Genomic DNA, 17,904 nt, shown 5'->3' with positions numbered 1-17,904 from the left:
TGATGCTTTTTACTCCTTTCTTTATTACCCCACTACTTGGCTATTCGTTAAACTGAATTATGTGTGTGGTGAGCGGTATATTTATAGGCATTTTGAGGTTTGGGAACTTTGCCCCTCCTGGTAGGATTGTATATCCCATACGTCACTAGCTCATGGACTCTTGGCCAACTGTTGTTCTTGCTGATTGGTGGGTAAATTCACCTATCATTAAGCAAGTGCTTTCCATGGTCTGAACCAAAAAAATTGCTTAAAATGCCTTTTTCAAATAAAGAAAGCAAGAGAACGAAGAAAATTTGATAATAGGAGTAAATTAGAAAGTTGTTTAAAAATTGCATGCTCTATCTGAATCACGAAAGAAAAAAATTGGGTTCAGTTTCCCTTTAACAATACAGTACTGTTTTTATATATATATATATATTATATATATATATATATATATATATATATATATATATATATATATATTATTTTTTTTTTTTAGTTTAACCCCTTAAGGACCAAGGACGTATAGGGTACCTCCTACAAAAATTGTCAGTTAGTGACCTGTACGTCCTCAGGGGTTTCAAGCGGGGGAAAGCGATCCTGATCGCTTCCAACCGCTTTCAAGGGGTTACATTGATGCCTCGGATTTGTAAATAATTTCAGTGAGAAACCTAAAATTGTGAAAAATGTAACAATTCTTTTATTTGATCACACTTTGACGGGTGAAAATGATATATACCAAAGTGGGCCTAGATCAATACTTAGAATGGTTATTCAGGGATTCCTGACAGATATCAGTGTTGCAATGCAACTATTGCTAATTTTGAAAAAAAAAAATTGTTTTGGAAATTAAGTATTTATAAACGCAGGGCAAAATTTATAAACTATTTATTTTGGTTGTTTTTTTTGGTGGTTGTAGATGTGTAACAGATTTTGGGGTTAAAGTTAGAAAAAGTTTTTTTTTATTTTTCCATTTTTTCATCATTTTATATTATATTTTTTTATAGTAAATTAATAGATATGATGAAAATAATGGTATCTTTAGAAAGTCCATTTAATGTCGAGAAAAACTGTATTTAATGTGTGGGTACAGTAAATGAGTAAGAGGAAAATTACAGCTAAACACATGCACCACAAAAATGTAAAAATAGCCCTGGTCCCAAATGGTCAGAAAATGTAAAAGTGCTGTGGTCCTTAAGGGGTTAAAATATTGCTGAGCTGTTTATACTGAGACTTCCAAGGGTCTTTTGCTCATTTAGTTAATTTGTAGTCTGTTTTTGCTTTACACTAAAAAAAAAATTCCTTAATTAATACTGTCTTTGGCAGACTTGGATGATGCAGTCTATTTACCTTGCTGTGGTATAGCGTTATCCTGTTACGTTGTTTTGCTCCTACAAAACAAATTAACGGTACTATTTTAAGCAGATACATACGCATGGTGCTCTCACCAAGAAGCAGTTCAGTTCAATTTCTCTGTAAAGTCCTTACACCTTGATTGCAGCTGGCAAAACGTTTCAGGTTCCCTAAAGTGAAGGTCCATTTTGATGAATTGGTGCCTGGTTTTTTAGTAAACCTATTAAAACCAAGGGCACTTTAATTCATCAAAATTGACATTTCACTGTTTTCTTAAAAAAACTTTTAATCCTCAATGCCGCTCCAGCGATTCCCCCGGCCGTCACAATCCTCTGCAGACATCAGAAATGACGAATCGGGCTTTCTCCAATCACAGCTTCCCCCCCCCGTGGAATCTTGGCCTGATGCAACGCTGTGATTGGAGGAAGCCGTATTCATCATTTTGGACCCGCGAAGACGGCTTGCGACGGGCGGAGGAAGTGCTGGAGCGGCTGCCAGGATTAAAAGGTACGTTTTTGAAGAAAACGGTGAAATGTCAATTTTGATAAATTCAAGTGCCCTTGTTTTTAATAGGTTTATTAAAAACCGGGCACTAATTCATCAAAATGGACCTTCACTTTAAGTAGACACCAAAATTGAGTTTGAAATGCACTTAAAAAGTGCATCTCAAGCACCATTAAAATAATTTTACAGTATACATGCTTATAAAAATAGTGCTTTTTGTAATATTTTTTTTCTAACACTACCAACTGCCAATACAGTTATAAGCTGTTAGCCTTTGTTTTCTTCTCCTGGGAATATTCTTACTGCATGCACATGATTTGCTGCTGTATCATCATCAAATTATGGACATGATAAAAGTTGTATTGAGCAAACAGAGGGCACCACATAGTGTATCACACTTGAAATACAAGCAATATTCCAAATGTAAGGTCTTAAACCTGTGACACCAGTCAAGCCCTGTGTATTTGCTCACTGGGGCTTCAGAGTCTCCCAGTTAACTCAAGTCTCAGTGTAACTGCTATTGATCCAAAACTATATGTAGTTAGAGTATGGATTTATTAAAAACAATGGATAAGTACATAAAAATTCACTATGTATTATCAGCCTTAAAGGGACAGTAAACACGTAATTACAATACTTTTTCTGTTGTGTTGCTGTAGAATAACCAATTGGGTTTATTTTTTAAATTTTTTTTAAACATATTTTGACATTCTTTTTACTGCGGTTGTTTTCCAGTAGCTAACGCCACCCACCATTTGCCCTATTTGGAGGGGCCAATCTGGACTTTTGCCTGCAGACAACAAAGCTAGTCATGGTCATAATTTTAGTATAAAATGCATTGTTTTGGGGGGCGGAGCCTGGCAGCAAGGGAGCAGACGTGTAAGCTTAGAGCTCTCCTGATACACCTAATTAAATATATATAAATCCTTATTCTGGAGCAGACTAAATGGGCTTAAATGTGCAGAAACTAAGGACAGCCCAATTGGACAGCAGATTTTGAACTTTAGGCTGTGGAGGTATCGAAGGGACGTTACGACCTGGGGCCTTCAACTTATCATTAAGCGGTGAGGATAAGATCCCCTTTAACATTTGTGAAGCTCTCTACTCTTTCTATCTACTAAAATGGACCGGGAGGCTGCGCTGCACAAGTTTGAGGATAATGCTTTTAAAATTCTGGACGATCACTTTTCCTTGATCAGCCAGCTATTAGCGCAACTCTGTGAACAGCTCTGTACTGCACATGGCAGGCAAGATGGTGGCGACAGCTTTGGTCTCAACATGGAAACCCGATCGCAATCTCCACATGTATCGGAAAGTTATGCACTTTCGAAAACAGCTGATCTCACGGCAGGAGGGTGTGAGCACCGTTACGGATCAGACGGTGAGAGATCACAGAATAGCATGAGAATGCCGAAACTTCACTGCACCATGCCGGGAATATTTAAAGAGGCGGAGGTGAGCGCATATGCAGAGGGCTCCAGGAGAGTGACACCACACCAGTTGATACACATGGCTGATCTAAGCTTCCCTCTATCTGGACGGATAGATCTCCACAACCCTTCAAGTCTGAGTCATGGAAGGGTAGTGTGGGGCCGGGGTAACTGGCTCTACGTGCCCTTTCTTACAGTACAGAAGTCTGAGGTGGGAGCTACACCCGCAGAGGGCATCGGATAAGAAACAGGGCTACCGATTACAGCACAAACTGACATTAAGGACTTGTGAGCTGGGACCCACATATGTTTGTCGCAATCTATGTTATGATGCCACATGTCTGGAACACTAAACTTATCCACACTAAATGTTCTACTTCAATCCTAATGGGAGTATTTCTCTGTACTTATGTTTTGTGGTACGTGACTATATGAGACTTCACATGGTAAAATATTTAGCTTGATTGGCCCGGCTGGGCCTACAACAACACAATTAGATATGTCATGATGCTTTCAGAGAGTTCTGTGCGGTTTCCTATTACGATGATACCATATCCGATAATGTGTGGGGCTTTCACATCTACTGTACTCTCCCATTAACCTCATAGCATATACAGGGGTCACTAACTCAAATGTAACTAACTTGTGTCGTGTATGTATATTTAAACTGTAATGTGAAATTAGGGAAATCAAAATAGTTCTTCATGAGTATTTGTTAAGGATGTCCTATACAGCTCCATAAAACATGTTACATCTCTAGCAATTTTACACTATCTATATATGTTCTATGTTACTACAGGGTGTTAAAATGGTTCCACATACACGCCCCGTTTAAAGTAAAGTTAAATCACATGCTTGTGTGTAAAGCGCAACACCCTTGTTACTCTTTTAGCCTTAGTGCATATCCACATAGCGCAAAAGAAAGGCACCAGCACAATGGCCCGCTACATCAAATATAGAACTGAACCTCTGGATCCATGTTGTCCTCCATCTCTGCCCAAGAACTTAAAGACAGCAAAAATACTCACACTTAGCAAGTTTTTTAATAAGTTAGCTGTACGGAGTGTTATAACCTTAGAGCCAGGCCTCTCATTAGTCATTATATTTGTGTTCCTGTTAGTAACTTGTATCTCGCACAATATCTTCTTTTTCTTCTTACAAGTTTTGTTATTTATTTTTATACTTTATTTATATGTGTCTCAAACATGGGTAATCTCAATATGTATTAAATAGTCTAGTTCATATTTATACAACATGGGGATACTGCAGCTGGAATACTGAGTTAGCATGGGGGTTTACTGCACTTATAGGTCACACGGGTAGGTCATAGGGCCTTTTCTGTAGACAGATAGCATCTAGTTGATGTGGTCGATAGATCCTGACTGATGTGGGTCAAGTTATTTTGTGTTTGAGGGGCGCTGTTGGCGGCCGAAATGGCGTCTGTGACTCACACTTAGATAACTGAACATTTTTAAATCAATTTCACCTACCACACTCTCTCAGGGTCTAAAATGGAGTAAATCTCATTTACTATCAATGTACATATATGAGTATAGCCATATGATCTCACTTTAGATATTACACAAGCAGCTATGTTTACCAATGGTCGGGATGTTTAGTACACACATACTGTACATATTTAGAGCTAGTCCTTACTATATTGTCATGGTATGCTATATGGATCTCACCCCCTGTGTAGCCTCATTGGGATGGCAGCTTCACTTTGAGGGAGTTCAAGCTTAAAAATTCATTTTTTCAAACACTGCATTATGCCGAGATAGAAATTTTGCACTATGACTGACATGTGTTCACCCCACGTAGTATGTTGCCATAGATATAGGTGAGGTATGTGGTATGTGCTAGCCTATGTCAATGTACCCAAAGTTTCACAATGTCAGCTTGCAGTTTCCTTATTTATATGACTCCCAATGTGCATTCCGGACACCTATGTTGCTTGCATGAAGCTCATGCTCTATAATCTTCAACCCCATATCATAGGAACTTGCCATCTTGGGAGGCTCCGTTTCCCCATCCCCCCCCCCCTCCTTATTAATATTCACTCAGTTTAGTGAATCATCTAGCGGTATTAATACGTAGTTTAATGCTAATACCTCCCTCATCATATATCTCGCAGAGAAAACAAATATATCTCTCTCAATAAAGATAATCATACTACATAGGGTATTACGCTTCTCATAGGGGGAAGAAGGTACCTCTCAGTTGGATTCCTTATTCCACTTATGTCAGATGAAAGTATCCTACTAAAGGACAGAATGCTTCACTAAAGAGGTACTATAATAACATTCAGTAAAAAATAAAATAAGGTATCAAAGCAAATCCTACCATCTATATATCCAAATTATGCTAGTAATGCGCTAGGTTATATTTGCTCTTGGAGAATTTATCATGATGTATTACTGCTGTATGTTATACTCATCTTGAAATAACTTGTTTTGTTGTTTATATGTGACTAGTATTATGCTAAATACCTTAATAAAAAAACCTTTATTCAAAAAAAATTAAAAAATGCATTGTTTTGCAGCTATTAGATAAAAGCCAATCAGAGAAAGATATGTAACAGTTAGGTTTGAGAAGGCAGCAGGGTACATTTTAAGTTCCAAGAATCAGAAATTTTCAATTTTCTAATCTAAATGTAATGAAAATGGGACAACATTAAAGGGACACTAAACCCAAATTTTTCTTTAATGATTCAGATAGAGCATGCAATTTTAAGAAACTTTCTAATTTACTCCTATTATTAATTGTTCTTTTGTCATCTTTGCTTAAAGTGAATGTAAATTTTGATGATAAAGTGCCCGTTTTTTAAAAATTCAATTAAAAACAGGGGCACTTTAATTCATAAATATTTACATTTCACTTGTGTTGTGAAAATACTTAACTTTTAATCTTGATAGCCGCTCCAGCTTTGCGACGGGTGGAGGAAGCGATGCAGCGACTGTCAAGACGAAAAGGTAAGTATTTTCACAACACAAATGAAATGTAAATTTTGATGAATTAAAGTGCCCCTGTTTTTAATTGAATTTCTTTCATGTAATTGGCAAGAGTCCATGAGCTAGTGACGTATGGGATATACATTCCTACCAGGAGGGGCAAAGTTTCCCAAACCTCAAAATGCCTATAAATTACACCCCTCATCACACCCACAATTCAGTTTTACAAACTTTGCCTCCTATGGAGGTGGTGAAGCAAGTTTGTGCTAAGATTTCTACGTTGATATGCGCTTCTCAGCATTGTTGAAGCCCGATTCCTCTCAGAGTACAGCGAATGTCAGAGGGATGTGAAGGGAATATCACAATTGAATACGATTATTTTCCTAACGGGGGTCTATTTCATAGGTTCTCTGTTGTAGGTCGTAGAGATTCATCTCCTACCTCCCTTTTCAGATCGACGATATACTCTCATATACCGTTACCTCTACTGATAACTGTTTCAGTACTGGTTTGGCTATCTGCTATATGTGGATGGGTGTCTTTTTGGTAAGTATGTTTTTATTAATTAAGACACCTCAGCTATGGTTTGGCACTTTATGCATTTATATAAAGTTCTAAATATATGTATTGTACTTATATTTGCCATGAGTCGGGTTCATGTATTTCCTTTTTGCAGACTGTGAGTTTCATATTTGGGGAAGTTAATATTAAGAAATATTTGTCTTACCTGGGGTTTAGTCTTTTCAATTGACTATTTTATTTCAAATTGCGGGCTGACTTAGGCTCGCGGGTGCGCCAAATGCTACACGTTATTGCGGAATTTTTGGTGCGAAAGGCACGTCCGTTGATGCAAGTTCGTAATTTCCCGCGTAGTAATTGACGCAGAAGTTCACACAGGGTTGCGTCGTTAGTGACGCGAGTGTGTCATTTCCAGACATGGTTGGCGCCAAAAAAAAATTCAGTTACGTTGTGCGTCATTCTTGGCGCTAAATCTTTTTCAATATTTATTTGCCCCATTGCTTTTGCCTCTTGCCTTTTTCTATGTCAGAGGGCTATGCTATTTGCATTTTTTTCCCATTCCTGAAACTGTCATTTAAGGAAATTGACAATTTTTGCTTTATATGTTGTTTTCTTTTTTTACATTTTGCAAGATGTCTCAATCTGATCCTGCCTCAGAAGTATCTGTTGGAACTTTGCTGCCTGATGTCGGTACTACTAAAGCTAAGTGCATTATATTTCTGAATGTCATTGTATGATAAACTTTTTACATGCAGATATTGTATCCATCAGTTTATAGTACATTTACTGTTGTGGTTCTTTCAACTTTTAATGTACATGTTTATACCTATGAAATTTTAAGAATTTGTTTCTGATTCTATTCAGAAGGCTTTTGTCTGCTATTCTGCCTTCTAATTATTATAAAGGTCTTTTAAAACTTCTCATAAGGTTGCCGAAATTTCAAATGACCGACAATGTAATGAATTATCCTTTTCTGATGAGGATCTATCTGATTTAGAAGATCTTTCCTCAGATATTGACACTAGCAAATATACTTATTTATTTAAAATTAAGTATTTTCGTTCTTTGTTAAAAAAAGGTGTTAATTATTTTGGATATCATGGAAACTAGTGCTCTTGATATTAGAACTAGTAAATTCTGTTTTTTAAACCTTCTGTGATTGCTCCAGAGGTTTTTTCCGTTCCTGATGCTATTTCTCTTATGATTTCTAAGGAATGGAATTAGCGGGGTACTTATTTTATTCCTTCTTCGAAGTTTTTAAAAAAATAAAATTCATTTTTTTATCTTTTTACCAGCAATTTCTATAGAGTTTTGGGAAAAGATCCTCAACTTGTTGGGGCTATTTCTAGTCTTGCTGAATGTACCTCTATCCCTATGGAAGATAATACTTAAGTTCTTTTAGATAGGAGACTTGAATCTTATCTAAGGAAAATTTATTTATATTCAGGTCGTCTCAGGCCTGCATTTTCTTTGGCTGATGTTGCAGCTGCATCAACTTTTTTGTTGGCGATTTAGCGCAACAAGAAATGGATTCTGATTTATTTAGTATTGTTCGCTTTCTGCAACATACTAATCGGTTCTGATGCCTTTTTTTGATATCATTAAGATTGATGTTAGATCTATGTCTATAGCTATTCTTAGCTAAAACAGTTTGAGGCTTAAATCTTGGATTGTTATGACTTTTTAAGTCTAGATTGCTATTTCGTCTTTCCAAGGTAATAAGAGACCTAAAGGTAAATATTAAGCTTCTAAATTGTTTTTGTTCTTTTTTTCAATAAGGAACAAAAACCTAATCCTTCCCTATGGAATCTGTTTCCATTTGGAAACTTTCTTTAAATGAAATAAATCCAACCCATTTAAGAAACCAAAAAGCCAGCCCCTAAGTCCGCATGAAGGTGCGACTCTCATTCCTGCTCAACTGGTAGGGGGCAGATTAAGGTTTTTTTTCAAGAAAATTATAGATAATTCGGTCCAAATCAATGGTTTCAGAGTATTGACTCTCAGGGGTTTCGAATAGGATTCTGAATAAATCCTCCTGTGAGAAGATGTTTTTTTTCTCACGTATCCCAGCAAATCCAGTTAATTCTCAGGCTTTCCTGAAGTGTGTTTCAGACCTGGAGTTTCAGGGGTAGTCATGCCAGTTAATTTTCAGCGACAAGGTCTGTTTTTTTTTATTCAAATCTATTCTTTGTCTCAAAGAAGGAAATTTCATTCAAACCAATTCTGGATCTGAAAATTTTGAATCGTTATGTAAGAATACCAATTTTCAAATGGTGTCTTTAGGACTATTCTGCCTTTTATTCAGCAAGGACATTTTAGGTCCATATTGAATTGCAGGATGTATATCTTTATATTCTGATTCATTCAGATCATTATCAGTTCCTGAGATTCTCTTTTCTAGACAAGCGTTACCAATTCGTTGCTTTTCCATTTATAGATTAGCAGCCGCTCAAAGAATCCTTTTTTTTTTTTTTTTTTTTCTTTCAGTTTTTGGTGCCCTGTTTTATGGAAACCAGAGAGCAGGGTATTGCGGTGTTTCCTTATTTGGATGATATTGGTACTAGCTCAGTCCTCCATTCTGCAGAATCTCACACTAATTAACCAGTGTTGTTTCTTCGGAAACATGGTTGGAGGATCAATTTACCAAAGAGTTTCTTGATTCCTCAGACTTAGGGTCACCTTTTTTAGGTTTCCAGATAGATTCAGTGTCCATGACTGTCTCTAACAGACAAGAGACGTTTGAAAGTGGTTGCAGTCTGTCGGCACCTTCAGTCTGTCATTTCCTTCAGTGGTTATATGCATGGAAAATTTAGGTCTCATGACTGCAGCATTGGACGCATTTCCCTTTGCTCGTTCTCACATGAGACCTCTCCAGCTTTGTTTGCTGCAATCCATGGTTCAGGGGTTATATTAAGATATCTCAATTAATATCCTTAAATCCCAATATTTGACACACTCTGACGTGGTGGTAAATCACCAGTGTTTAGTTCAAGGGGCTTCTTTGTTCGGCTAACCTGGACTATGATCTCTTCAGACGCAAGTCTTTCAGGTTGGGGAGCTGTTTGGGGATCTCTGACAGCACAAGGGGTTTTGGAAATCTCAAGAGGCGAGATTACCATTTAATATTTTAGATCTCCGTGCTATTCTCAGAGCTCTTCAGTTTTGGCCTTTGTTGAAGAGAGAACTCTTCATTTATTTTCAAACAGACAATATCACATACAGTGACATTTGTCAATCAGCAGGGTTGGACTCACAGTCCACAAGCTATGAAGAAGTATCTCGGATACTTGCTTGGGCGGAATCCAGCTCCTTTCTAATTTCTGCGATGCATATCCCAGATATAGACATTGGGAGGCGGATTATCTCAGCCGTCAGACTTTACATCCTGGGGAGTGGTTCCTCTATCCAGATGTGTTTTCTCAGATTGTTCAAGATATAGGGTCTGCCACAGATAGATCTGATGGCCTCTCATCTAAACAAGAGACTTTCCAGATGCCTGTCCAGGTTCAGGGATTTTCAGGCGGAAGCAGTGGGTGCGCTGACACTTCCTTGGTGTTATTAACCTGCTTATATTTTCCCGCCTCTAGTTCTTCCTCCAAGAGTGATTTCCAGAATCATCATGGAACAATCGTTTGTGTTGCTGGTGGCTCCAGCATGGCACCATAGGTTTTGGTATGCAGATCTTGTTCGGATGTCCAGTTGCCAACCTTGGTCATTTCCGTTAAGGCCGGACCTACTGTCTCAATGTCCGTTTTTCCATCAGGATCTCAAATCATTAAATTTGAAGGTATGAAAATTGAACGTTTAGTGCTAAGTCAGAGGTTTCTCTAACTCAGTGATTAATACTATGTTACAAGCTTGTAAATCTATCTCTAGAAAGATTTATTATTGACTTTGGAAGACCTAGATTTTATGGTATTCTTTTCATAAATTCTCTTGGCATTCTTTTAGAGTTGCAAGAATTTTTCAGTTTCTTCAGGATGGTTTGGCTAAGGTTTTGTCTGCAAGTTCCTTGAAGGGACAAATCTCTGCTCTTTCTGTTTCACAGAAAGATTGCTAAACTTCCTGATATTTAATGTTTTGTACAGGCTTTGATTTTATGACAGGCTTAAATACAAACTAATCTCTCCTCCTTGGAGTCTTAATTTAGTTTTGAAGGCTTTACAGGCTCCTCCATATTGAGCCTATGCATTCTTTGGACATTTTACTACTTTCTTGGAAAGTATTGTTCCTTTTGGTCATCTCTTCTGCTAGAAGAGTTTTCTGAGCTATCTGCTTTTTCTTGTGAATCTCCTTTTTTGATTTTTCATCAAGATAAGGCGGTTTTGCGGACTTCATTTCTATTTTTTCCTAAGGTTGTGAATTCTAACAACATTAGTAGAGAAATTGTTGTTCCTTCTTTGTGTCCTAATCCTAAGAATTCTTTGGAAAAGATCTTTTCATTCTTTGGATATGGTGAGAGCTTTTTCCTTGGTTTGTTGATTAAAAGTTTTTGATTCTTCAAGCTTATTGGAGTCGGGTTAAGCCCCGCTTCAGAGAATTTCAGCTCATTCTACTAGATCAGTTGCCACTTCGTGGGCTTTTAAGAATGAAGCTTCAGTTGTTCAAATTTGCAAGCGACAATTTGGTCTTCTTTACATACATTTACTTAATTCTACCATTTTAATATTTTTGCTTCTTCGGAAGCAGTTTTTGGTAGTAAAGTTCTTCAGGCAGTTGTTTCAGTTTGATTCTTCTGCTGATGTTTTAAGTTTTTTTTCTTTTCTTTATTTTTTATGAGAATAACTTATATTTTGGGTTGTGGATTAATTTTTCAGCATATGGCTGTTGTTTATTTGTATCCCTCCCTCTCTAGTGACTCTTGCGTGGAGTTCCACATCTTGGGTATTTTGATATCCCATACGTCACTAGCTCATGGACTCTTGCCAATTACATGAAAGAAAACATAATTTATGTAAGAACTTACCTGATAAATTAATTTCTTTCATATTGGCAGAGAGTCCATGAGGCCCACCCTTTTTATGCTGGTTTATGATTTTTTGTATAAAGCACAATTATTTCCAGATTCCTCTGTTGATGCTTTTTACTCCTTTCTTTATCACCCCACTACTTGGCTATTTGTTTAACTGAATTGTGGGTGTGGTGAGGGGTGTATTTATAGGCATTTTGAGGTTTGGGAAACTTTGCCCCTCCTGGTAGGATTGTATATCCAATACGTCACTAGCTCATGGACTCTTGCCAGTATGAAAGAAATTCATTTATCAGGTAAGTTCTTACATAAATTATGTTTTTTAAAAACCGGGCACTTTATCATCAAAATTTACATTCACTTTAAAAAGCAGCAGGAATGTGAAGCTTAAGAGCAGGCCCATTTTTGGTTCAGAACCTGGGTTATGCTTGCTTATTGGTTTGCTAAATGTTAGCCAACAATAAGCAAGCGCTATCCAGGGTGCTAAACCTAAAATGGGCTGGCTTCTAAGCATTACATTACTGCTTTTTAAATAAAGATAGCAAGAGAGAGAAAAAAAAGTTAGGAGTAAATTGGAAAGTTGCTTAAAAATGCCTGCTCTATCTGAATCATGTAAGATAAAATTTGGGTTCAGTGTCTCTCTTTAACGGTGAAAGTATATTGCAAAGTTGTTTCATTATGCATAACATTTTGTATAACAATCTCTAGGTGTTTACTGTCTCCTTAGTATGCAGGCATATTTTTAGGGTTGTTTTCTTATGATAAGTTATCAGTGCTTTTGTGACCACTTATAGCAAACGTTTGTGTTGCAAACATTTAAATGATTTGTGTACTTCATATTTGAAGATGTAGACTGCTTTCTTATTATATAAAATAAAATCTATTATGTTCCTGTTCATTGATCAGTTTATCAAAGCTTTGTTTGGTGAAAAATGGCACCTTTCCATTAGGACAAAATGTGTGTATCTTTATGAGATTGCACTTCTATTGTGGAATAAAGGGAGAGCAGTTTTCTTGTATAACAAGCATTTCATTCCAAAAATAATTTTATGATCCCTAACTTTTTACTGTTTTTCTTTTTTTAATTCATTTACTTATTTTATTCATTTTTTGTTTTTTAAAGCCTTATTGAGGAAGGAGGTGACTGGGACAGGAGAAATCGTTTAAAAGTTTACCAAGGCCTGTATTGTGTTGCTATCAGAGACTTCAAACAAGCAGCTGAACTGTTCCTTGACACAGTCTCAACGTTTACATCCTATGAGCTTATGGATTATAAGACTTTTGTTACATACACAGTTTATGTCAGTATGATTGCACTTGATCGGCCAGACCTAAGAGAAAAGGTAAGCTTATCAGATGTGCTCTGTAATATTTTACCATTGTCAAAAATTTGTTGTTTTTTTTTTTTTAGTGATGGTCTTTGTTTAACCATTTCAGTGCTAACGACGGCTCTGAGCCATTGCAGTGTTTCCCACTCAGGTGCTAATGATGGCTTTGAGCCGTTGCTAGCACTCTCCCACCTTGAGGGAGATCTGGGGGCTCCCACCCACTCTTACCCCGGCAATCGCCGGGGATTCATGTTATGCGCGGTGACGTCACGCGCAATGACGTGATGATGTCACCGCTCAACTTTATTTAAAAATGACAGTGTTAAGTATAGGAAAAGGGGGCATGCTGCTTAGAAGCCTGTATCTCCGGTATCTAAGCAGCTACAGACCCCCAAGACCCACCGTTGGAAAGGTAATCGCCTAACATTTCCAACAGTGTAAGTCTTGGGGATCTGAGAAAAAAAAAAAAAGTAATACAGCTTAGCACCCAGGTGGGAAAGTGCTTAGCACTCAAAGGGTTAAACCGAATTGGGTAATAACACCTAATACAATTTTAAAAGAACGCTAAAGTTGAACTATCGTGATTCCGATAAAGCATGCAATTTTAAACAACTTTCCAATTTATATTCTCAAATGTGCTTCGTTCTCTTACTATCCTTTGGTTAAGAGCATATCTAGGTTGGCTCATGAGCAGCAATGCACTGCTGGGAGCTAGCTGCACCTGTATGCCTCTTATTGGCTCACCATATTTGTTCAGCTAGGTTCCAGTATAGCATTGCTGCTTCTGAGCCCACTTTAACAAAGGATACCAAGAGAATAAACTAAATTTGATGAGAAGTCAGTTGGAAATGTGTTTACAATTGCATTCTCTATTTGAATCCTGAAAGTTCAATTTTGATTTTATTGTCCGTCTAACCGCTTAAGTGGAGATAACAATCACATGTCATCCAGGGAATGCTTTTGGAGCACTTAAGTGCAGTAATCAGGTGGCAGAGCAGCCTTGCACCAGGGGAGCAGCACCACAGATTGGTGTGGGGTTGTCTTCAAGCCCCAAAATCCCAGAAGAGCCAAGTTGCTGGATAGGGGAGGGTGGGCTTTTCCCACAATACCCACCATTTAAAAAACAATCCCCTAATACTTCTTAGTAAAAACACCATTTAATAATATATATAGAGGGGAAAAATAAATATATATTTGTAAATCATTTCTATGTGCCTGCAACACCTCATAAAAAAGACTGACCCCTAAGGCGCCTTATTTCTTTTATAATGTGTTGAGAGTCCACAAGCCATTATGTTTGGAATTCAACACCTGTCCACTAGGAGCAGGCAAAGATACCCAACATACCAAGAGTTTTTCTTCCCTCCCACTTCCCTGTACCTCTGTCTTATTTTTGCCTCTACAGGAGAAGGTGAAGAATTGATGTGCTCCAGATTCTTCTTTGGAAAGCGATCTTTGAACCCATTAGTCCCCTCAGCAAGCTAATATGAGAGAGGGGTATAGAAGAGTGCTAAGGTTATCATCTTGTGGGAGTTTGTCACTAGCCTGCCACAGGTGTCTCTGGGACTAGTTCCTTACCGCCTCCTGCTTGGCCTTGTTGCACTTTCAACGAAAATCCTCTGCTGTTTTATACAGCACTGGGCAGGCTCTCTACTGGATGCAGAAATGCTGCAGCTGGTTAAAGGGACATGAAACCCCAAAAAAATCTTTCATGATTCAGATAGAGAATACAATTTTAAACAACTTTACTATTTACTTCTATTTAATTTGCTTCCTTCTCTTGTTATTCTTTGCTGAAAGGTTGATCTAGGCAAGCTCAGGAGCAGCAGAGAACCTAGGTCCTAGCTGTTGATTGGTGGCTGTATGTATGTGTGTATATATATATATATATATATATATATATATATATATATATATATATATATATATATATATATATATATATATATATATATATATATATATATTGATTGTGATTGGCTCACCCATGTGTTCAGTTAGAAACCAGTAGTGCATAGCTGCTCCTTCAACAAATGATATCAAGAGAATGAAACAGATTAGATAATAGAAGTAAATTATAAAGTTGTTTAAAATTGTATTCTCTATCTGAATCATGAAATACATTTTTGGGGTTTCATGTCCCTTTAAGCACAGTAGAATGGGTGTCTGTCAGGTAAGTATCATAGTTCATAGGCTGTATGTAAGTACATTTGCATATGTATATCATAGCCAGAGGACATTTGCAGGTAAGCACACAGTTGAGTGTACAGGGGCTGTATGCTTGTGCACATATTTATGTTCTCTATCACTTTAAGAGGTTTGAAGGACAAGTTCATTTTCAACTTAGTCTGTGGACAACTATATTTCATTGGTTTTAGATTATTTTTACACTGGTTTAAATGTCTGTTACATACGGTTACCACTGTCGTTTTGGCAGCACGATCTTTAAAGATTTTCCCTGCCATGCTGCAGTCATGCAATAGCTTATCTCCTTTTCGGTTGGCAGCAGCCATTTTACACTTTGGAGGTGTTTTTTCTCTGTTCCGGTTACAAGCGTTTGCTAGGAGGTCGGTGTGTATTATACCTATAGCGGGCCAAAGGATTTCTATTAAGCATTATGTATAATTTTTGGAATCTGTATATTTGTCTATAGCGCTTAACTAAGCTTGTTACTCTTTATATTTGGACGTCTCTTCAGTTGTTAGGAGTCACTTTTATTTGTTAACTATTTCTGTCAGTGTCCTCCTTACACAGAATTGACATTTATTCTTTGTTTACATGTCTGTGCAGTAAAACTTTTTTATTTCAGATTTTGCTACATTTATTCATTTAAATTGCGTGTGTCACAATGGAGCAGACTAGAACCGTCTCCTGTGCCTTTTCTTGAGACCCATTCGAAGGGAGCTGGACTGACCTTACTAGGTGGGATCAGACTGATATACTTCAGGAATGTTCTCCTCTGTAAAAAGCACAATTGGGCTAAAAGAGGCTGCTCCTAGATCACCATGCAACAAACTACTGAGCTGTTTGTTCCTGGTAGAGCTTTTTCTGTATCCATTAGAAGGGAGATCAGCAGATTTATTTTTTTTAATCCCTCTTAATAAATGTATGCTGTGCAAACTGGCTATGTCCTTCAGCTTAAGTTTGCAATTCTTGCTTAAAGGGACAGTCTAGTCAAAAGTAAACTTTCATGATTCAGACAGGGCATGCAATTTTAACCCCTTAAGGACCAGCGACGTACCCTGTATGTCGCTGGCCTTTTTTTGGCACGTGATTGTTTTATAGCGCGGTCTTGCCACCAGCGTTGAGACTGCTCTATTCCACAAAGCCTGCTGGAGGGAGGGCATTAATAGTGTGTTCTTGCTAGACTTGTGCTATTATGTCCTGAAAAATCCCTTAACGACCAGTGTCATACAGGGTACATTGTGGTCATTAAGGGGTTAAACAAATTTCCAATTTACTTTTCTCATCAAATTTGCTTTGTTCTCTTGGTATTCTTTGTTTGAAAGCTAAAGCTAGGAAGGCTTATATGCTAATTTTTAAGCCCTTGAATCCGCCTCTTATCTCAGTGCATTTTGACAGCTTTTCACACTTAGAAAGCACTAGTTCATGTGTGCCATATATGTCCCATAGAGTTATTTATGAGTTGGCACTTATAGGCTAAAATGTAAATCTGTCAAAAGAGCTTAAATAAGGGGGCAGTCTGCAGAGGCTTAGTTACAAGGTAATCACAGAGCTAAAAAGTATATTAATATAACAGAGTTAGTTATTCAAAACTGGGGAATCTATACTATAATCGTGTTTGTAATGCATCCGTCGCCCGTTTCGCTCGCAGCCAAAAGAATGTAGACTGCGCGTGCAGCCAAACTCTAAACATTACCCAAAAAACACCTAACCGCTTGCACGAAGTATTAACAAAAAAAAAACATTTAACCACCCGCACAAAGTATTAACAAAAAACACCTAACTGCCCACAAGAAATATTAACAGACGCCTAACGCATGTGCAAAATGTACCTCTAAACCGCTAACCCCCACATTGCAAAATAATAAATTAACCCCTAATCCGCAAATTAAACACTGCAAATAACAATTAAAATATTAATCCTTAAACCGCCAACCCCACAACACAAACTACCTAATTACACTATTAACCCCTAAACTGCAAAAACCTCCGCCAACTACCTAATTACAATATTAACCCCTAAATCGCCAACCCCCACAATGCAAAAAAAACAATAATCACTAAGCCCCTTAATCTAAAACCATAAATTAACTCCAATTATATAAAATAAAGATTTAAGATTAAATTTAAAAAAACTAATGTTACAAAAATTTAAAAAATCTAACATTACAAAAAACCACAAAAATAAAAAAATAAAAAATCTAAATTTACAGAGAAAAATTAAACGTAATTATCCAAAATAATTTTTTTTAAACCTAAACTAATACCTCTTTTAAAAAAAAAAAAAAGCCTCTCCCCCAAAATAAAAACTACCCTAACCGAACAATAAACTACCAATAGCCCTTAAAGGGGCCTTTTGTAGGGCATTGCCCTAAGTTAAACAGCTCTTTTACCTACAAAAAAAAATGACAAAGTACCCCCTAACAGTTAAAGGGACAGTCTACAATAGAATTGTTATTGTTTTAAAAGATAGATAATCCCTTTATTACCCATTCCCCAGTTTTGCATAACCAACACAGTTATATTAATATACTTTTTACCTCTGTGATTACCTTGTATCTAAGAACCTTCTTCCAGCCCACTGATCACATGACTGTGACTGTTTATTATCTGTTGTCTTGCAGTTAGCATTATTTTGTGCTAAATCTTAAATAACTCCCTGTGCCTGTACACAGTGTTATCTA

General features: G+C 37.1%; 1 protein-coding gene across 1 annotated transcript in view; it reads left to right on the top strand.

Moving 5' to 3' along the window:
* PSMD6 (proteasome 26S subunit, non-ATPase 6) overlaps positions 1 to 17,904 on the top strand; it is a 179,988-nt gene that overhangs the window by 126,902 nt on the left and 35,182 nt on the right. The window contains 1 exon segment of the mRNA XM_053720999.1: positions 12,832 to 13,051. Within this exon segment, the coding sequence (XP_053576974.1) occupies positions 12,832 to 13,051 (220 nt within the window).

This window comes from Bombina bombina, chromosome 7 (genome assembly GCF_027579735.1).
Source record: "Bombina bombina isolate aBomBom1 chromosome 7, aBomBom1.pri, whole genome shotgun sequence".
Taxonomy (NCBI): domain Eukaryota; kingdom Metazoa; phylum Chordata; class Amphibia; order Anura; family Bombinatoridae; genus Bombina; species Bombina bombina.
This window is presented reverse-complemented; position numbering and strand designations above follow the sequence as displayed.